Below are 22,018 nucleotides of genomic sequence, written 5' to 3' on the forward strand. Positions count from 1 at the left end.
ACAATATATAATTTGTCTCAAACCATGTTTTTCAGTAAACAAGAGATGTTTTTTGGCTCCATGCAGAATCTTGGGTTGAACTGAAATAAGGAGATCGTAGCATGTAGATAAATTGTTCACGAATGAGCAATAAGTTGGAAATGTGGAATGAAAGAGCACAATTTATTCCAGTTACATAGATGCCTTTATGCATTAAAAATGCACATGCCTATAAAGAAAAGAGAAATTTTTGTTGGATGTGATAAGGCAAGGTGAGGACAATTGGTTCTGATTAAAGGGGTATAGACGATATGAGATACAAAGAAAATATGAAGTCTGAAAGGATAAGAAAGAAGCAGCAAGTAGATGTTGGAACTCTATGGATGTTAAGGCCAAAGTTATGTATGACTTTGTTCCATTTTTTTGTCTATTATGCCTTCATAAAGATGGGGCAAGGAGGAAAGGTGTGAGGAGAAAACCAAATTATTCCTTGTTATATAGTTATGTTAGTAAAGTTTAAAGCAAAACATTAAATGCGTTTATGCAAAGAAACTGCAAAAAGTATAATTGTGTAGAACAGAATAAAAGCAGCAATCTACTTGATCGTAAAATATTAATTAGCTGTTGTTGAATATGAAGATTGTCCTGCCTGATGCTTCTAGAAATAGATTCATATCCAATAATAACATTTACCTTAGATCATAGTCACAGATTGTCTTCTTTACATATTGAAGACATTAAGTAAGAAAGTAAAAGCAATATTCTCAATAATATTACAAATTTTTTATTATTCTGAAATACCCAAAAAATCAAATTTTAAACATCCCAGAACTCGCCCGAGTCATGCTGAGTCTGGCCGAGTCACAGCCGAGTCTTCGCAGACCGAGTTTAGCTTGCCGGGTTGACTCGCTGGAGGGCCGAGCCGAGTCACCGAGTTGACTCGGCGAGTTTTAAAACCTTGCTTTATATATATATATATATATATATATATATATATATATATATATATATATATATATATATATATATATATTGCCGCACACCCGCACCCATGTGACATTGGATCAAACTTATTTTGTGCATACTGTTTTAAATAAGGAAAACACCGGCAACCAAAAATTCACATGCTAGAGTAACCTGGATATTTCCCAAAGAGTTTACAATATGGTGACTCCATGTCTAAGTTTCTAGATGAAAACTTGTTTATAAAAAAAATGCTGTAGAAAAGGCCTCAACCCAATATCTTTTTTGGCACATCGGCATGAAAAATCATAGTCAACCACAATTCTATGATGTTTCTATGCTTTCTTTCAGCAACACCGTTTTGTTCAATAGTACAAATCCAATGGTGCTAAAGCAGCTACAATGCCAAAAAAGTTAGAAAGTGATGTAAGTAACAATGCAATACCTTTCAAGCACACAATGAACACACAAAGCCGACTATAAGCCGTTGTAAACAAAAAAACTACCTCATCTTGTCCCTAGTATGATAGGACCATACTCACATATATCACCGATATCTTGAAAATATCGTGATATTAAAGCTATAAAATGGAAAAACAATATTAAAGGTTAAATATCATGATATTTTCAAAATATTGGCAATTTATATATATCTTGAAATATTATCGCGATCACAACCCAACAACAATTATTTTTTAAAATTGTTAGAGTAGGGGTATTTGAGGATTTAAAAAAAAAGGATACACGTCGTTATTGATTTTTTTTTGTTTATAGTTTTGGTATAAAATTTATAATTTTTTGGTTTAGGGTTTACCCTTTTAAATCTTTTAAGTAACATAAGGGGGTCTTTTGACCTTGATTCCCGATAATATCGACACTCAGAGCTGCGGCAATAGGGAAAGAAAGAAAGAAGAGAAAGAGAAAGGAAGAGAAAGATGAAGGAAGAAAAGAAGGAAAGGAAAGGGGGGCTGTCAGTGATTCGGTGGCTGCCCAGCGATAGGGAAAGAGAAGGGAAGGGATGAAAGGAAAGAAAGGAAGAAAAGAAGGAAGGAAAGAAACAGTAAGGGGAAGGGGGGCTGTCGGTGGTTGCCTTGCAACAGGGGAAGAAAGAGGGAAGGAAGAAAAGAAGGGAAAGAAGAAAAGAGGAGGGGAAAGGGGGTTTGTTGGCGGTTGCCCTGCGACAGGGGAAGAAAGAAGGAAGAAAAGAGGACGGAGGGCTGTTGGTGGATGGCCTTTGTCGGGGGCAGAAAGAAGGAAGGAAGGAAAAGAAGGGAAGGGAAGAGAAAGAAAGAAAAAAGAGGAAGGGAAAGAATCAATGGCAGCATGGAGAAAACCTAGGAGGTGGAAAAGTGTTATGTAACTATTGGAAAACAGAATTTTCAAGAGGAATCATTCAATTTAAGAAACATTTGGCTGGAATCAGCAAAAAATGTGAAAGCATGTAAAGGAGTTCCAAAATTGGTAAAAAAATATGGCAATTGCAACATGTCAAGAGGTGGAGAAACCAGCCAAGAGAAGCAAGATCACGTCTTACATGGATGCAACAAGTGGACAAGGCAACACTTCATCACTGGGTACGATTTCTAGCAAGCCTCTATATTCTACTTCATTAGGGGCATTAAAAAAACAATGCCTGAAATGTGGGAAAAACAAGAAAATGAATATATTGATAGTCTTCTTTTTTATGTTCTTGTTATGAACAATCTGCCTTTTAATTTGTTAAGATCTCCAAAGTTCTAAAATTTTCCTATTGCAATTGATAATCATGGCCCTGGTTATGAGCCACCAAGTAGTGAGACCACAAGAACAAAAATGTTGGATGAGGCAAAACAAAAAGTCCCCAAATATGTAGAAAATGTTAAATCTTCTTGGTCTACTAGTGGGTGCAGTGTTATATTAGATATTTAGAAGGATACCATTAGAAACAGGTCTTAGATAAACCTATTGGTCAGTTCCCCAAGTGGTAGAATTTTCATGAAGTTGGATGTTGCAGAAGGAAAAATCAATGATGCACATTTTGTTACAGTCCGAAATCGTCCCCAATTTATTTTGATGTTCTTTTGATTTTAGTAGGATTTGATGTCTTGATTTTTGGCTCCAATGGAGCGGGTGTAGCGAGACATTGAGCTTTGATATTAGTTTGTAATCCGTTTATTTATAAAGTAGTGGGTCGAGTCTATACGGATTAAGATTCAGGAGTCAGCCTCAACACTTGCTATTCGACTCATATTGTTAAAGATGTCATGAGATCCATATTCCAACTACAAGACGTCACCTCATGCTCATGGGGGTGGGGCAATTCTAACTTATGTGAGGTCCAATATGATGATGTGCTATGACTAATGCTAAGATGATTGTAAAGCTCATCTACAGCATGAAACTTGTAATAAGGACCCATAAGGGAAGATAATTGCAAAGGTCTAGTGTCAAAAGATTTGCTTCCTATGTTATATGCTTGCAATCAATCTTGAAACAAGAAGAAAGCCTTAGACTTATGGTTGCCTCGTATGAATGGAGAAAGTTAGACGTTACCAAGGAGGGTGAAGGGAGAGAAGTGACATACAAAATTCAAGGAGAATATGTTTGGAAAAATGGGTATGACATCGTTATGGTTGTAGAGCCATTGGTTAGAGTTTTAAGAATGACAGATGGAGAAGCTACAATTGGTTATTTGTATGAGACACTAGATCGAGCAAAAGAAGCTATCAAGAGAATTCTTAATAATGAAATCAGCAAGTATAAGGTGTATTGGGATATCGTTGACAAGAGGTGGAAAAAGCTTGTGTAAAACCCTTTACATGCTACAACAACTTATTTGAATCCTCCTTTCTTTTAGGATAATAAGGTCGAATTGGATAGAGAAGTTAGAAAGGATTTGACATTGTTACCAATAGAATGGTTCCCAAAAAAGAACAAAAAAAATCCTGAGATTTTCACGAAAACCTATAACATCCTGATACTGATATTTGTGACTAAGGATAGGACAATGTAGCCCAACTTTTTTATCATATTGCATTGAAACCACCTACCATATGGATTGCAACTCATTTAACGAACCATGTTAAATCCTATTGTTTGCTTCCTTTTCTCTGCATTTACTCTGATCCGCATTTTGCTTTATGGTATTAGAGCTGCCCTAATGATTTTGTCCTATTGTTACCATGGCCTCATCATCCTCCATTTTTGGATCGTCATCCTCACTATACCCTATCCTTTGACTCTTAATGTGCCTAACTTTGTCATGTTAAAACTAAGTCAATCAAATTTCCTAGTGTGGAAAACTCAAATAATGGTTCTTGTGGAGAGCCAGGATATGCAAGGATTCATCAATGGGGAGGCATCTATGCCTCCTTCAATGATTATCTAAGGTATTGTTGCTGAAAGGATCAAAGAAATTCTAAACCCGTGGCTTGGAGGAGATCAGATCGGCTGCTAAAAGGGTGGATAACAAGCACACTTTCTAAAAGTGTGTTTGGACTTGTCATGGGGCTTGAGACATCGAGAGATATGGATCTCCCTTATAAATGTGTTTGCACAAGATTCTCAAGAAAGAGAATTCTATCTCATCCAAATGAGGTGAACTCTTAAGAAAGGTTCAAATTCGGTTAGCGAGTATCTTAGAAAGTTCAAATCTATTTGTGATGATCTTGCAACCATAGGAAATCTGGTCGAACATAAAGCCAAAGTATTTTGGCTTATTCGAGGTTTGGGACAAGAATATGAATCTTCTGTCACTAGTATGCTAACACCTCCTGTCCCAATGTATAAGGACATTATACCTTTGTTACAAAACTACAAGACTTGAATCAAGCTTAATGGGTCGAATAAGCAGGTGCAAATGGCATACTTTAGCCAAACATGCCATAATAAGAAGAGAGGTAACTGTCAATACCGTTTCATCTCAAAAGGTCATGGGTTTGTTCAAGGAGTAAATGTTAGTGATAATAAGAAGAATAATGAGAACTGATAAAATGAAAAATCTGATCAATCGACTCCTAAGCAAAAAGAAAAACAAGTTACCTATCAAATTTGTGGAAAGAAAAGCCATTCTGCTTCAAAGTGTTTTAATTGGTTTAACCATACTTTCCAAGCCGAGGATATACCTCAAGCATTCACAGCCATGACTATATCAGATAGCCAAGCCTCATCGTGGTTTCTCAATACAGGTACTACAACACACATGAACGAAAAATAGGTAGAATACTAAACTTAAAACCTTACATTGGCAGTTATTATATAATGGTGGAAAATGGAGAAAAGCTTGCTATCACTCATACAGGAGATGCAAGAATTAATTCAAACCCTCACCTATTTCCTTGAAACACATTCTTTTTGTACTCGATCTTAAGAAAGACTTGAGTCAACTAAGCATCCGGATTTCCTTATATTTTTGAATTCTCTTCAACTAGTTGTGTTATAGAGGACATGATAATGAAGAAGGTGGTGGCAACGGGCAGTAGGAGAGAACTCTATGCTCTTGAAGAAGGCTGTTGGACTATTTTCAAATGGATATAGGTGAGTCTTAGATGAGAAGTGGCATGAGAGGCTTGGACACCTGCATCACAGTATTGTTTCTTTCCTCAAGAAAAAAAAGTTTATTGATGCCTCTGCATCTGAAAACAAAAGCTCTATTTGTTGCAGCTGCCAAATGGGAAAGGCTTGTGGGTTGCCTTTTCTTGAATAGAATGAAATGAGTGATGAAACTTTTTGAAAGTGCACTCCGATATTTGGGGACCAGCCCCTGTTTTATCTCATGAAAGCTACAAATATTATGTGGTCTTCATTGAAGATAAAACGAGATTTACTTGGATATATCCCTTGAAGCGTAAGTCAGACTTTTTTGAAAGCTTAGGGCATTTTCAAAAATACGTTGAGTGCCAATTTGAAAAGAAAACTAAGATTCCTCAATCAGACGGGGGCGGAGAGAATATTAGTATCAAGTTCACTTAATATTCTGGGGATACAATATCATATACCGTGTCTACATACTGCTGACTTGGCAATGATCTTTATCAAACAGGACTCTGATCAATCTGAAAAGATGGATTTTGACATATAATGGAGATTATAAAGCTTCAGAATGAAAAGTCATCGACAAATTACAACCATGGTGCTGATGCTGAAAACATCAGCGACTGAATGAGATTAATCGCATGCAGTAAATCTTAAAAAAAAGGCATCAAAGATAAACACATTGTTTAGGGATTCGATAACAAAAGATACCACAAAATGGAACTTCTAATTCCACCAAACGAGCTTTGATTTCCACAAGCCAGAGCATGCTTCATAGTATGTACGGTCCATGGAACTGAAAGCCAATTCAGTGGAATCGAATTCCCTTTCTGATCCATGGATCCACATTCCCGCAAAAACAGAAAATTCGGGAACCTGAGTTCTGTATTACACGCAATCAGCAAAACAAAATAACTCGCAATTCTGTCGAAAAAGGCCACAATTCCACAAATTGAGAATCGTATTTAAGATAAAAAAATATGCAGGGTAAATAGTTCCAAGAAATCATACTCAAACACCAGAAAAAAAAGCAAAGGATCAAGTGTTTCCTGCAATTCACATTACAAAATTCCCAAACGCGCTGATAATTCCGAACCCCTTTGAAGAAAAATGCACCAATTCCGGAGTTGAAGATATGAAAAAACGGAAAAACCGTCGACAACATCAAACGACTGATTGAGAGAGAGAGAGAGAGAGATCCAGACCGACCTTACGCTTGGATCGTCTCGGCTCCTACTAGCACGGTAGCCACGATCTAGGGAAAGCGATTCCGGAGGGCAGAGAGGGAGAAAGGGAGCGGCATGAAGGCCGACGACGAAGCTCTCGCCGAGCCTCGGATGACTCAGAGATCTCAGAGGCAGACGACGACTCGCTCGCCATATGGAGGCCATCCTCCACTAGGGTTTAGGGTTCCGGCGGAAGGGTTCGCCGGACTCCGTTGGGTGGGGGTGCAGGGAGGTGCCGGACGGCGGGGGCGAAGGCGAAGCGAGGCCAGATAGGAAACTTGGCGGAGGGGTTTTGGTTGGGTTTAAAAGAACCAGGACTGAAGAACATGCCGGGAGGAGTAAACCCGGGATATGATTTAGTAGCCAATGGATCGGAATTTTGACAGGTACCAGACCCGAACTGAACCCAAACTGGACGTTTGAATGCAACAGGGACACCGCGTCTTGCGCATCCCTGTGTGACAAGTTTTGGTTTTCGCGTGTGTTCCGCCCTCACTCATGAAACAGCGAGGACAGGACACCCTGCACACCTTAAAAAATATCATTTTGGTGTCTTCGTTCGAGGTTGTTTCGCGGACAGGATATGATGACTTTGTCCATGGCTGTTAAAGAATCGGAATCAAGCTTGACCTGACACTGGATCTGTATTTTGAAGGGTTAATAAGTTTTTACTTCAAGATACATTCAACTTTTTTTACTTGAAAAAATCACCTTAGGATTAGAGACCTAGTCGCGCTAGCTCTGCCTACCGTATGTAAACCTCACCCATAGAGAGTCCTTGCGCTTCAGCTTGTTCAGGGGGTGACGCTTATGAGATTTGAACCTAAACCACCTGTGCCTAAGCCTCCATCCACTACGCCAAACCCCTAGTGGCTACCTTCAACTTTTCTTAATTGTTAAAGATGAACTCGTTGCTGTGATTGTCAGGTGACGTCTAGGGATGGCAGTGGACCGGGGGAAAGCGGAGCCCTGCCCCGCCTCGCCCCGTTTGAACCGGAGATGAAGGGCATGAAATGGGGATGGAGGCGGGGATGGAGGTTAAAATCCATCCCCGTGCGGGGATGGAGGCAGGGATGAACTTACGCTTTAATTTCCCCCACCCCACCCCGCTCCATCCCAATCCTTCTTTGGGATGACAATAGACCAAGAGGAAACAGGATCCCGCCTCTCCCCTGTTTGGACCGGGGATGGAGGACATGAAACGGGGATGGAGGAGGGGGTGGAGGTTAATATCCATCCCGGTGCAGGGATGGAAGCGAGGATAGAGGTTCGGATTTTGAGATGGGGCGGGGGTGGTCTCCCGCCCCGATCCACTTGCATCCCTAGTGATGTCCTTGAATTTTGCGTTCCCGTGGCCTATTTTTTTTTTAATATTTACATGAAGAAACCGCTTCCAGAATCAGAGACCTAACATCTTTACTAACAATCATTTTCCTGGCAGTGTCAATGGGTGGGGTTTGGTTCAGACCCAGGTGGTACCATACTTGGACCCGGTTTTCGGGTATGGTAGCAGGTCTGACTAATCGGTTTCACTATAAGAAAAACCATACCCGGACCCGGTAAGAGCTACATGAACCTGACCCGGACCATACCTGGTAAAACCACAATTTTTTATCAATTTTACATTGAAAATTTGTGGGTCTTAATCGAAAACTTGGGTCAGGTCTGGGTCTGGTATAAAATTTTACAAACTATACATGGGTCAATGTATTAATTGGACCTTTGGGTCTGGTCTCGGGTCTTATTATTTATCACCATACCCGGACCGTATAGGGTTTGGTTCAGGTTGGGTCCGGGTAAACCAGGCCCATAGACACGCCTACATACGGCCATGAAGTTGATATAAAGATAGTATCATTCATCATTTCATTAGGCTCTCTCAGCAACAAAACTCATCTTGGTGAAGAAAATTCACATGAAGATTAAATTCAAGCTAGTTGGGATGCCAGATTCTCATCAGTGGCTTGCTTCTGTTTTTCTGTGATACCCTCGTTCTCCTTGCTCTTCCCACACAGCAAAATGTAAAGGCCAATGACTATCACCACAGATCCTAACACGCTGCACAAATCAGAGAGTGTTAAGAAAACTCTAAAAAGTAGAATAGAAAAGAATGACCTCTTTCATTAGAAACCAAAATGGAATGAAACAATGTACAGGAAGGAAAAAGAGAAGAAGAAAAAAGAGAAAACACAAGAATTATTTGGTTTGACACTCTAGCCTATGTCCACGGGCAAAAAAAGGAACGAACAATTTGCTAGCAAGCTGTGAGGAAATACAATGGCGAGATTCACATCTCTCAAAACCTTAATCTCCAATACACAAAAAATCTATCTAAAGGCGGCGGCAATATATATTACTAAGGGCACAAAACCCTAACTAGTATAAAATGAAATAATGATAAAACTAGACAAGTCCATACTGCAAGGGCTCTGTCCCCACATCCCTCAACAGAATTTTGTGATGGGCTCCCGGCTTGGATTATCAGCTCAAACCCTCTCTGATCAACACAAACTTCATTGAAAATTCTCATTGTACAGTCTCCAAAATTATTTTCAAATTGGGTAATGGATCAAAAGAGTTCAAGATTCAAGACACCCACAACAACCTCAATTGAGAATAATTGAGAGCTCATCTATTGATGTTTATGCATCATATCTTTGGTGGTATCTATTGGATGCCCCCATTAGGACTCAATGTGAGGTTGAATGCTTTCCATTTCTTGAAAAGTGTATACCAACCAAAATAGCCACTATCGGCAAAGCTATTGAGATCATACATGAATGGAGAAGAAGGGGGAAGGGACCTCACCTTCCTAGGTGCAATCGTTCGTGCAGAAACAGGACCTCGATGATGGCAACCACCACCTGAATGAGTGGGCTGAATGCTGCAGTGAAGACGGGCCCCCTCTTCTCAACACACCATGACATCAGGATGTAGGCTAGGCAAGCGCACACAGCACCCTGCATCCGAAGTGCAAATTCTCAGCCAAATTTTGGAATATTAGCACCAACTCTGTTGCTTCCGATAGTTCCTCACGCAAATGCTAAACTGCTAATCTTTGAAAATTAACTGATGGTAGAATTCTATGTAACAAATATCATCGGCATTTTGTAAGTATCGGGATTTTATCGTGATATTTTCAAAAGCAAATAAAAGACTGCCATACTTTCATAATACCACCTACTTTGAAAATATAACATTTATTTTCAATATTAATTTGATGAAAACACATTTTCTAAATTTTTATATTTTTGCATTTTACTTAAAGCTTATATCATTTTTTACATTTTTTTGTTTTTTTATATATGCCAGTATCCTACCAAAGATCTTCACTGTTTTTTTTTTTAATGGAACACCTTGAGTTTTTTAAACATCCACTCTATATCTTGGTACACCTGCCTGGGTCCTGGGTTGTTGGAGTGGCAGCGGGCCTGGGGAAGGTGCTAATCCTTTCGACCCAGGTCCAACTCTCACCGGGTGTGTGGGTGCCTTTAACTGGTGGGCTCAGCGAGGGCTTGGGTGTTGGTGACACCACCTGATGTTTACCTCACAGGTGGGTGGGCTCATTGAGAGTTCCTTGTTATAAAACAAAACGTCATAATTGAACCGCTTACACCGTATATGACTGTGATAAGCTGAAGTTTTCCTCTGAGTGCCCAGAGAGAAGGTTCTCTGTGAAGCACCAACGTGAGGGCAGCAGACTGAAGGGCGCTCAGGAAGGAGACGATGGCGTTATTGGAATAGAGGGCACGGTAAGACTTGGCGATCCTGGCTTGGATTATGAACCAAGACGCCCATGCAACGCTGCCGGCAAACAGCGACAGGCAGCCAAGGATCCACTCCTTCTGTGACTCCAACTTCTTTGAGGCTTCTTGATTTTGGTGCAGGTCGGATGAAAGGTGCGTGAGTGCTCTGCCTTTGTACAGTGTCACCATCATGGCGCCGCCGACGCACACCACCGTGCCCATAACCTTTGCCACTCCTGAGTTGCTTTTGATGTTCACACTCTCCATCCTGCAACACAAACAATGCATCAGGGTCGCACACTCAGACCTTGGCATTTTAGTGCCAGTAAATGTATTACAGGCGGACTGTTACTGGCAAAACTAATGGCGCTAAGATAGTGCCAGTAAAGGTCTGATTTCTTATTGTATCAGATGATTGTGAAGATATCGATATGAGGACTCTATTGACACACGGGTGTATCTGTAGCTTTCAAAGGTGAGCCAGATAAGGCAGGGTGGTCGTGAGCCCCACCCGGGTTAGACTGTGGGTGCATTAAGTGGCTTTGTACTCGAAGAGGGTTCCTCATCATTAAAAAAAAACCACGAGAAAGCCAATATAATCTGTTGGAGATTGATCATTTGTTTCTTGTATAAGCACTTAGAGATGCGTCTGTCGTTGCTTATTGAAGGAAAACCATGCTTTAGATTGAATTGATTCAATAAAAAAAAAGCTCTAATATTCTATCAAGTGTTTTGCAATAGGATTGCACATATATTTGTGCATTAAGCACCTGATCACCCTCCATCTTGAGGACATGCCTGTCAGTTGTGGGGCCCAAGGCCTGATGGGGTTGATCAGGTGCTTAATGCATAAAATTTGCGCCATGTGATTGCACCCGATCCGGACTCTAGGATTGCACCGTCCAATCCAAATAAATAAAACGTTCCAGTGTAATATGAACCACTGATTTTTTGGACAAGCTAGAAAATAGATAAGAACGTAAAAAGTACCTAATCCAATAGGTGTTTACTATTGATCAGTAAACTATGAAACACATTTATAAGTTAGATTTAACAAAAAACACATGAAACTGGATTTGTATTCTGTTTGTTTCGTATTACTCAGCTAAGTTTACGTTGTATTCCTTCAGCTAGATTGGACTGGAGTAGATACGCACAAACCGTAGAAAATGTAATCGTATTGATTAAAAAAGATGTATAAGAAAAGACCCTTAAATTGTTTTTGCATTTTTTTTTCAGACTTAGTTGGTACCCAAGTCGTTCGTACATACACCCTGCTCCAGTTGAGTCGGGATCGGGTGCAATATGATTGCACTAAAATTGTGCATTAAGCACCCTATCGCCCTCCATCAGATCCAGGGCCCCACATCTGACAGGCCCTTGTCCCCCCAAGATGGAGGGTGATCAGGTGCTTAATTCACAAATATTTGTGCAATCATATTGCACCTGATCTTTTCATACTCCAGTTATATTGGATTTCTGAATTTTATGATATTTATGAGCCTCCATTTTTACGGAAACTTCAAATAAGACACTTATCATTGATCATTAACTGAAAAAGGCAATATAGAAAACTAAAAAGAATCACGTCTCCAAAGATGATGAAGGTTAACCCAGAGATACCAACAGGTTTGGGGGGCTCCGCTTGTTTGGTAGGAGCTGTTAGTGCAGGTCACCTTGTGTGTTGAGACGTTGCAAGTTCAAATCCCAATGGTATGATGCATAACTGGTGGGGTCTGCCTAACTCCTGCTTGCCAATATAAAAAAGTCAACCAGAGACCTCTTTTTTAGCATTTTTTTTAAAGAGGCATGTCTTAGGAAATTTAGAAACCTTAGGTCTTTTCTGAGATTAAGGAAAAGATGTTAAATGCAATTTTCTCTTAATTTAATTCTTAAACTCATTACCCTGTAACGACGTTCACGTAACATAAATTTGAGAGACTGTTTGAATTGATAGAATTGGCAAATGAGGGTACATTAACGAATATATATATAGTTATATTCCACAGAGTGTAGATGGTTGAACTGTTTAGCTAGCAAGCAATAAGCTTAAAATTCAAACCCTCCTGCTCACAACTTTGATATAATACAGGTATTTTGTAAATTAGCCTGTTTGAGCTTTAATCAATAGGTTGAGAGTTTAAATTATATTTTTGTTAATTTTAAAAATATATTTAATTTATAAATCAGCCACCTCGAGCTCGATTCACTTAAGCTTGGGCTTGCCATAAGCTCGAGCTTGGCTAAGCACACAATTTAAAAAAAGGATAAACATTAACACCCTCTGGTCAGTTCGTTGGGGTCGTTTATCAGCCCTATTCTCAGCTAGAGAGAGGTTGAGAGTCCAAAGGCCCTAAATGTCTAGAGGGCGTATCAATGCACCTGACCACCCTGCATCTCTGGGACACAACCTGTCAACTGTGAGGCCCAACAGAAGATGGATGGTAGATGCAGGTGCAATGAAATTGCACCTGTTTTCCTTCAAATGTCTATAGGTCCAACCATCGTGACTGTGACTTTAGGAGGAGTGCAATTGTGGGGCTAATTTCACTAACGAGACTTACCATCCAGTGTGGGTTTATCCCTAGCGGTTTCCTTCATAAAAAATTTAATATGTATATACATTAGGGATGGCAGTGGGGCGGGGGGGGGGGGGGGGGACAAGGTCTCCACCCCCGCCCCGCCTCAAGATTTTATCCTCCACCGCCGCCTCCATCCCCGGCGGGAATGGATTTTATCCTCCACCCCCGCCTTCATCCCCGTTTCATGTCCTCCATCCCCGGTTCAAACGGGGATGAGGCGGGGCGGGGCGGGGATATTGCGAGGAAAAGTGGTTGGGGCGGGGCGGGGAAAAGTGCATATCCATCCCCGCCTCCATCCCTGGACGGGGATGGATTTTAACCTTCGTCCCCGCCTCCATCCCCGTTTCATACCCTTCATCCCCGGTCCAAACGGGGTGAGGCGGGGCCCCGCTTTCCCCCGGTCCACTGCCATCCCTAATATATATATATATATATATATATATATATATATATATATATAGAGAGAGAGAGAGAGAGAGAGATGGGTTGGTGCTAAACCGTGTGCTAAATAGATTTTTTAGGCTTTTTTCATTTCATTTTTAAATTCTGACCATACAGATGTGATCTATGTACTTGATTTCAGCTCTTGAAGTGTTTGATTCCAATACATGGGTGGGTTTTTATAAAGTTCAAAAAATCAAGGGTCAAATTTTTTATAAATTTTTGAGTCTCCCAACATTTTTTTCATCGAAAATACATGATCCAGGTGTGGATTCTTAATAAATCGATCATGCCCAACACATTTATAGGGCCAGAACAGCATAAAAAGCACCCTAGAAGCTGAAAAACCCATTTATCATGCGGTTTAACACCAAATGGGTTTAGCACGGACCCGTTAATTACTCTATATACACGTATATAATAGTTTGAAGATTTATGAGTGTGTGTGTGTAATACGAGTTGGCGTTGGTGTGTGGTGCTTTGATAGGAACACGCATGATTTTGATCCTGCAATACAGCAACTTGCATGAAGTTGGATTCCTTGAAGGGACGCTATCATGCAACGTAATTCACGATTGAGGCTTCTGCGGGTCCATGCTCAACTATTTATACGAAAAGGCAAAACTAGAGGGAAGATCAGGTGCAATCACATTGCACACTTTAAGTGTGCCTCTGCACCTGACTGCTCTTCATATCTGGGACCCAACAGAAGATGGAGGGTAGATCAGATCCAGCAGCACACTAAAGTGTACAGTGTAATTGCACACTGATCATGATCTGCAATCACAGGTCTGTGGCATGACTGTCAGTGATTGGACCGATTGAAGTCAAGTTTCTTGCAAAGGTAATCGGCTTGTCTTTGAATCTGCTCCTTCTAAGCATAGGGCACATGCGAGAACACAGTTTTTCATAAAAGAAAGATCCACAGATTCATGGTGGTTCTCTAGCTTGAGAGGGCCGGGTTCAGGCCAGAGAATTCTCTGCTCACTCTATCTCCCTCTCTCCCTATTCAACTTCAAAGAGACTTAATCGGAATCTAAGATCTTAGAATTCCATATCACCTCGGATCTGAGATCTAAAGCAATCAAACACACCCGTAGGGCCTCACCACTATGCAAGAAACTTGAGCATCCACTAGAATATCATCAAAGAGTCATGGCATTTGACGGACACCTCAGCAAACCAAGCCAAAAACTAGGTTTCTGTGCCTTGGTCCACATAAGGGGCTTGCTATCATGGCTAGAAGGCTAGCAATTACAGTGCTTGTGTGCTTTCTCAAGAAAGCGAAAGCACGAGCCAAATAATGTGCCTAACACATCAGTTAGTGCGCCAAACGTTATCCCACCACCGCGAGTGCACCACCACCACCAAGCAGACACACAGCAGTCAGTATCATAGTTACTAGTTTGGCGTACATACCCAAATGGGAGGGCAAACAGGAAGGTCAGCACAGGGGTCACGTTGATGAAGGCGCAGCCGAACGTAGCCGAAGTGTGCTCCAGCCCAAAGAAGAAGAAGTACTGCATCGCTGTCATCCTGAATCATGCTCAAAATTTCGTTATCAATTGTGCCTACTTCAATTGAAAAGCAAAAGAATTGTTGTCGTCACATAGAAGTTGCGTCCTGGCTTTTGCAATCATATGAATTGATGCAAAAACAGAAATGGTTGGCTTTTATTCATGTATTTTTCAAAAAAAAAAAGAAAAAAGAAAACAAATAGTTGGTTTCAGCACTTGACATGTGAAATGAAATGATGAGGATCCGCACAAAGGTAGGTGGAGCATGCACTCATGAACACCTTATTGGTAGCCATGGTTTAGGGTAGGGCTGGTAAATGAACCGAACAGCTCGCGACTCAGTTCAGCATGAACTCATTTGTGATTGGCTCATACAGATGGTGAGCCGAGCCACGAGCAGATCATTTAGCTTAAACCAGCTCACTCGAACACTGGGTCTTCGGCTCGGCTCAGCTTGGGTGAGCTCGTATAGATAAAAAAAATTATATATTTTTTAACATAAAACTTTTTCTACACGAGCCAGCGTATGCTCGACTCACCTTGTTTAGGGACAAGCCGATCTTTAGCTCGGCTCGGCTCGGCTCCGCTAAACACGAACACGAGCTGAGTAATGATCCCGGTCCGTTGGTAAACGAGTCAATCCCAAATATGCCTTGTTTGATTAGTTCGGCTTACCAGCTCGATCTATGTAGGGGCAATGGAATGTTTTTGTTTATGTTTTTCTCGTGTTTTAATTGGAAAATATCAAATAAATAACAAAAACAATAAACAATAAATAAAAGTGACTCATTTTCCCCAAGATATGACTAATATAAAGCATAAAAAATTGAAATTTCGTTAAAACAATACTATTGCAGAAACATCGCGATATTTTGGCCTTGATGGCATCTTCAAAATATGGCCAATATTTGTGGATATGTTGGTGGCTCACCTTGCACAACTACTACTGGACATAGTATTCACCATGCTGGATCATCTACAGTAGGGTATAGATCCACACTCCCATAAGCGTTAAAGATGGCAGCATTTGTAGGATCAAGCATGGTGACACTGCGCTGGATCATCTACAGTAGCACAGCCCTTGATGACTATGGTCAGGTTTGGAGTGAAATGGTGTCCTTGTATGTCTCGACCATGGAATCAAGATAAGGCAAAAATGGATAATGTAATAATCATAATTTGAAGGCAGACATGCTTACCCTAGCAAGGCACTCAAGAAAAAGAGCAGAAAGAGGCTGGTGGTTGGTTTGGGCCTCTTATGCCTGCAGACAAAATTCCGTGCATGTTGTTATAAGAACATTGTATTACAAAGAAGCTACCCCTATATACCCCAAAAAATTCTAATATATCATAAAGTCATTCAATACTAGATGTATCACAAAAGTAAATCAGGCTTTAGTTTCCAGTATAGAAAAAAAGATAGAGGCATATATTTAATATAGTTAATTGTGCCTGCAATCAAGTTTTTATTCAATTTGACCTTGTAAATGTGTCCAACATAATCAATTTAATGAAAATCGACCCTTAGATCATGTTCTTTTTGATAAAAAAGATGTTTTATCATGGGCCTCGCCCCTCTGCGCAAGCCAAAGATTTGCATAGGCCCAGGGGCAGGGGTCCTAGCCTAGGAGTTTTAAGCTGTCTGCATGACGATTGTAGGCATGACAGGCTGAGCCAGCGCCATCAGGTCTTCTTGCCTGGTGCGGTTTCTTGGGGTTATAAATTTAAAAAAAAAGCCAGAAAAATTAGTGAATTTGAGATCATCGATTTTTTCATCTTAAGGGAAACCTGTGCACAGTTCAGATTCCAATGATCTAAAAAAGCCAGTTTCTACTAAAAACATCACATCCATGAAGTCATTTTTACCAAAAAATACAGGATAGACCTTGGAACTAGATTAACCACACAATATGCCTACCAATCCATCTAAGACTACCTGCATGATTCTTCTATCACCGATCAAAGTAGGAGGACATCGTAAGTGGGGCAACCGATAGGATGATGGGGATTTTGTACAGGAATGTGGAATATTTCTGCAATTTTGCATATCATTTTTGCTATACATATCTTTATTCAATGGAAGGGGGCCTAACCCCTCAGGACACCTTTTATTTCCTCTTTTGAAAAAATGATCAGTACCTCTCCACATAGTAAGCTATGGGACCAATGAAGATTGTTGCAACTGACTGCCGATATGTGATCAACACAAAGCGGCTCATTCCTTCATCTAGAACTTGCTTGACTAGCACATTCATCACAGCAAACGCAACCTGCACCATCACCACTGCCGCCACCGACAGCCAAATGCTGCTACCACTCTGTGCCTGTGAAACCATATTTTTACTTTTTTATTTCTTTTTGATGACCTAGGGAAACCCTCACCTAGAACCGGATCACTTGATCTTTGATAAGCTTTTCTGTTGAACCTTACTTTGGAGACCTTGCAGGCAGTCTCAGGGCTTTTATAGTTTTTTGGAGGTGGTGTTGAGTGGTCTAAACTTTATTCTGTGGAAGTGGGGGCAAAGCAAAAGATTAAATTCTCCACTGTCACTTCCCTACTTTATGTTACCTACTTTTAATGTTTTTTAAATTTTACTTTTAAGAGTGCCCATCACTTTGCCATCTTTTTTATTTGTTTATTTTTTGAAGAAAAGGCAAGTTTGTATTCATGTAACATGACAATTATGCATCATATATTTACAGCTTTCATGACAACTAAAACAGAGCAAAAACAACATATTTGGGGTTTTGTCCATCTTTTTATAGCAATCACACGACCTAGTTGAAATTGTCTAAGGAGCCTCCACTTTTCCATGGCCTAAGTTTCTACTTCATTGGCGAGTTCGCGGCCTCTTACAGGGGATATCTGCAAGACCTCATGCTAGCAGCAGGTGGTAGAATCATACAAACTCTTTCTGATTCATCCTGCAAGCGAAAATCAATTGTGTAATCCATCAAGCATCATAATGTATTATGTCGATCGTGCCGATGGAGTCACATCTCCAGAAGGTGGTTCAGTTGCGGAGCACACAATCAGAGAAGCCACTTTTAATTCTGCAAAAACCAACACTTGCCATCATAGTCATCGATATCGCTTATATTTAGTGAACATCAGAATTTTATTACAATATTATACAGTAAGAAAAAAAGGAGATATTTTCAAAATAACACCTATTTTAAAAATGTTAAAATTTTAACCCGATATTAACGCAATTAAAACTCTTCTTTGCCTAGTCTTTTGTATTATTTAATTATATTTTCATTTTTGCTTTTATATACATTTCATAAAGTTGTATAATTTCCTCAGAAAACCCCCTTTTTTTTTTCAAAAACATCACGAGCGGATGCTTTCTAGAGAACGTGATTTGTGACTATGCTTCCCACCGTTCTCCTTAGGAAATAAATCTGAAAGTGATCAAGGATTATGTCCTTTTCATGAAGGTTTTTAATTACAATAATATAATGATCCTTAGTTAAGAAGGAACTGCTATTCTGCTAGATAGAGTAACGGCAACTCATAGTGGATGACTATGAAGACCTTTTAATTTATACCTTAGTTGCCTGGCGCTCTGCTAGAATTTGAAAGAGTGTTCCATATGCATAACCATTCCCAATTTGGAATCCATGCAGGAATGGTCGCATTGGCTTTTTCACTTTCCAAGTTGACAAAATGTTAAAAATACGGTATACCGACCACGATGGGATTCCTATTCCGAGAGGGTGGTGTATGTTCCCCCTGGAACACGGGGCGGCGTGTTCAAGGTTCCGAATGAGTGCCACATGGCATTCATTCGGCTGGTTATGTACGGAGGAAGATCTTGGGTTTTGCAATATTCCTTCCTCCCTACATAACCAGCCGAATGAGTGCCACCTTCCTCCGTACATAACCAGCCGAATGAGTGCCACGTGGCACTCATTCAGACCCCTGAACACGCGGTCCCGTGTTCAGAGGGTAACATACAACCTGCTCGGTCCTATTCCCATCGTGGTCTCTTTGGGAACCTGTTCAACTTGGGTTCCCTCCGGATCAGGTCTCTACCCTTGTAACTGCTTGGCCTTATCTTGTATTTGACGATAAGGGTTACAGTTTCCTAACCCATCCTGCCTATCGCCCCCTGTAACCCTATATAAACACCTCCTGTATCTCATTGCCATTGTGACATTTATAATATGAGCATCCGTTCCTCTGCCAGTGGACGTAGGCCAAGAGCCGGACCACGTTAAATCTTGTGTTATTTCTCGTCTTCTCTGTTTTATCACAAAATGATAATGCTTGATAGACCGATCCATGGGGGGCATCCTTTGCCGCAAGGTAGAAGATGGGTGTATATCAGAAGAGGAGGAGACCTCAAGGATTCTACCAACCAATGTTGTCAGTATCGGAATCAGACTTGTATCGTTTGGCCAACGATTCATGTGAATCAAACTGACATCGATGCTCAAGTGAACCCGGCGTCCCATTTACCTTGCTTTAACTGAGTCAGTATTTTCGCCCGTTTTGGTTGGATTCAGTCTCTTAGGATACTAAACTCCAATATGTGATCTAAGCTGGCTGATGATCTGGAACTAGATCGACTTCCAAATTTGGATTCAATGCCTGATTCAGCTTGATGCAACTCATATCCGATCCATGTTGCACCCCTCCGGCACAACACTCCATTACTAGTTTCATGCTGCCATCGACAAACAGATATATGAACTACACTCTATCATGGAGCAATTAGCTGAAATGTGAGTTACAAGAACTTTACCCAAGGTATATAAACCAGGCCTTAGAGGAAGGAGGCCGGTTGAACCAACCGGCTCTGGGTTTGGAGAGCTGCTTATACATGAGGAGTTTCATCGACATGCCAATTTTGAGAAATACGACCATGGTTCTGTGGAAGTTGAGGTTCGAGCTACCCCTAGCAATTTCAAAGGGGGTGGTTAGAGTGGGGGAGATTGGAGGGAAATGGGTTTTGAATAATGTTTGCAGCATGTAAGCTAGTTTTTTAAGGGTTTTGAAAATCAACATCCCACAAGGTACCCAAATTTGATAACTCAAAAAATTATGCCATTACATCTGAAAAATACGATCCAAGTTTCAATCCTTAGCAAAAAAACCATGTCAGATACATCTCTCCCTCTCTATCTCATATATATATATATATATATATAGGATCCATGCTAAATATGACACGATGATAAATAAAACATTTTATCAGATTTCCTTTGTTTTTTCAAAATTCTGACCATACAGATGTAATTTATATGCTTGTTTTTATAGGAACAAATTTTTGAAGGATTATTTTTTGATGCATGGATAGGTTTTTGTAAGGTTTAAAAAATCAACGGCCTATAATTTTCATAAATTTGCAAGGTTAGAATTTTGAAAAAATAACAAAAATCCTATAAAATGTTTCATTTAGCACCTTGACATGAAAACAAAAACCTATTAAATGAAATATGCTATTGGATTTTTTTGAATTTATGACCATACAGATATGATCTATATGCTTGTTTTTATAGGAATCACTTCTTGGATCATTTGATTATGATGCATGGACAGCTTTTTATAAGGTTTCAGAAATCAACTATATGCAATTTTCATAAAATTTTTAGGCTCAAAATATGATTTTTTTCATCCAAAATCCTTGGTTCAAATGTTGATGTCTAGTAAATCAATCTTGCTGAACACATCTATGGGGCCAGAATTTCAGAAAAAAAACATCAAAAATCTACTATCATATTTCATTTAGTAAGTTTTGTATTTTGTAGGTTTCTCTCTCTCTCTCTCTATATATATATATGTATACATATATATATATATGTATATATATATACATATATATATATATGTATATATATATACATATATATATATATGTATACATATATATATATATAGAGAGAGAGAGAGAGTAATGGGTTTGTGTTAAATAAAATATGCTAAATGAATTTTTAAGGATTTTTTTTTTATTTTTAAATTCTGACCATACAGATGTGATCTATATACTTGATTTTATAGGGATTAGCACTTTAAGTGTTAGATTTCGACACATGGGTAGGTTTTTATAACGTTAAAAAAATCAACAGTCCAAAATCTTTGTAAATTTTTGAAGCTCTAAATATCAATTTTGTATAAAAAATACATGATCCAGGTGTGGATTCCTTGTAAATCGACCATGCCCAACACATTTATGGAGTCAGGACTGCAAAAAAAAAAACTGAAAGAGCAAAAAAAAACCCGTTAGCACACTTTATTTAGCATATTTCATTTAACACAGACCCATCTCTCTCTCTCTCTATATATATATATATATATATATATTGATCATGTTTTATATATAGAAAGCAAAACCATTATTTGGATTGATGGGGATATATTTTGATCGCACTCAACATTTTTAGGAATGTGTTGAGTGGGGATGGAATTTAACGTCTGTCACAACACTCTTTGTTGCTGCTCTGCATGTCACGTGAGAGAACATCTGGTTGGATGACGGGTGTGGATCGAAACATGCACCACCACCACCATAAGCGGAGCTAGGGGGGGGGGCAGAACTGGGCTGTAGCCCAGTCCTGCCTCCCGGCCCAGTTAATTTTTTTTTTAAAAGCCCAGTCCTAGCCCAGCCCTGATTCCATATGAAATAGATTTTTATCCATTTTTGTAGCCCAGTCCTAGCTGCAGCAAATAGTTTAATTTGTCCATATGAAATAGATTTTTATTAATAATTGTAGCCATTTTTTATTTTATCTCAAAAAAAAATTTGATGAGGCGCTGCCCCCGAACCCCATCACACCATTTTTTTTTTTTGCTACACCGCCCCCTCACATGAATCCTAGCTACGCCCCTGACCACCACCTTGTCGTTGCCTGCACCTAATTCCCTTCTTCTCGAAAAAGTATGAAACAGAGTAAAACGTGGGCCTTGAAACTTGACGGTCTAGATTCTAACATCATCCATGAAGGCTGGCAACAAGTACGGGTGGGTAGTTAAAGCTCTGTATGGGAGCTGATAAAAGGAGTTTATAGCTTTGATAAAGTGGATGCTACCAACTGTTGGAATTCGC

General features: G+C 39.9%; 2 protein-coding genes across 2 annotated transcripts in view; both read right to left on the bottom strand.

The window, feature by feature from the left end:
• LOC149833116 (uncharacterized) overlaps positions 1-7,012 on the bottom strand; it is a 36,479-nt gene extending 29,467 nt beyond the window's left edge. The window contains exon 1 of the mRNA XM_090012722.1: positions 6,664-7,012. Coding sequence (XP_089868848.1) covers positions 6,664-6,845 — 182 coding nt within the window. The 5' untranslated portion in view covers positions 6,846-7,012. The remainder of the gene's footprint in view (positions 1-6,663) is intronic.
• Positions 7,013-8,558: 1,546 nt separating this feature from the next.
• LOC149833117 (WAT1-related protein At3g30340-like) lies at positions 8,559-17,379 on the bottom strand. Its single transcript, XM_090012723.1, has 6 exons — positions 17,106-17,379; positions 16,166-16,228; positions 14,869-14,985; positions 10,295-10,694; positions 9,489-9,640; positions 8,559-8,738 (listed from the first exon to the last, which is right to left on the bottom strand). Exons 1-6 carry the CDS (start codon positions 17,300-17,302, stop codon positions 8,609-8,611), a joined length of 1,059 nt encoding a protein of 352 aa, XP_089868849.1. The 5' UTR covers positions 17,303-17,379; the 3' UTR covers positions 8,559-8,608.
• Between the last annotated feature and the right edge of the window lie 4,639 nt (positions 17,380-22,018).

The sequence above is a fragment of the Nuphar pumila genome, chromosome 7 (genome assembly GCF_984573655.1).
Source record: "Nuphar pumila chromosome 7, dmNupPumi1.hap1.1, whole genome shotgun sequence".
NCBI classification, from domain to species: Eukaryota; Viridiplantae; Streptophyta; class Magnoliopsida; order Nymphaeales; family Nymphaeaceae; genus Nuphar; species Nuphar pumila.

What these genes read in the sequence shown, in the direction of transcription:
- LOC149833117 (XM_090012723.1), bottom strand. Translation starts at nt 17,302, where the DNA reads ATGGTTTCACAGGCACAGAGTGGTAGCAGCATTTGGCTGTCGGTGGCG. An exon ending in TTCTTGAGTGCCTTGCTAGG is followed by an intron (nt 14,986 to 16,165) that starts GTAAGCATGTCT and finishes AGCATGATTCAG; the next exon opens with GATGACAGCGATGCAGTACT. An exon ending in CTGTTTGCCCTCCCATTTGG is followed by an intron (nt 10,695 to 14,868) that starts GTATGTACGCCA and finishes TTTGTGTTGCAG; the next exon opens with GATGGAGAGTGTGAACATCA.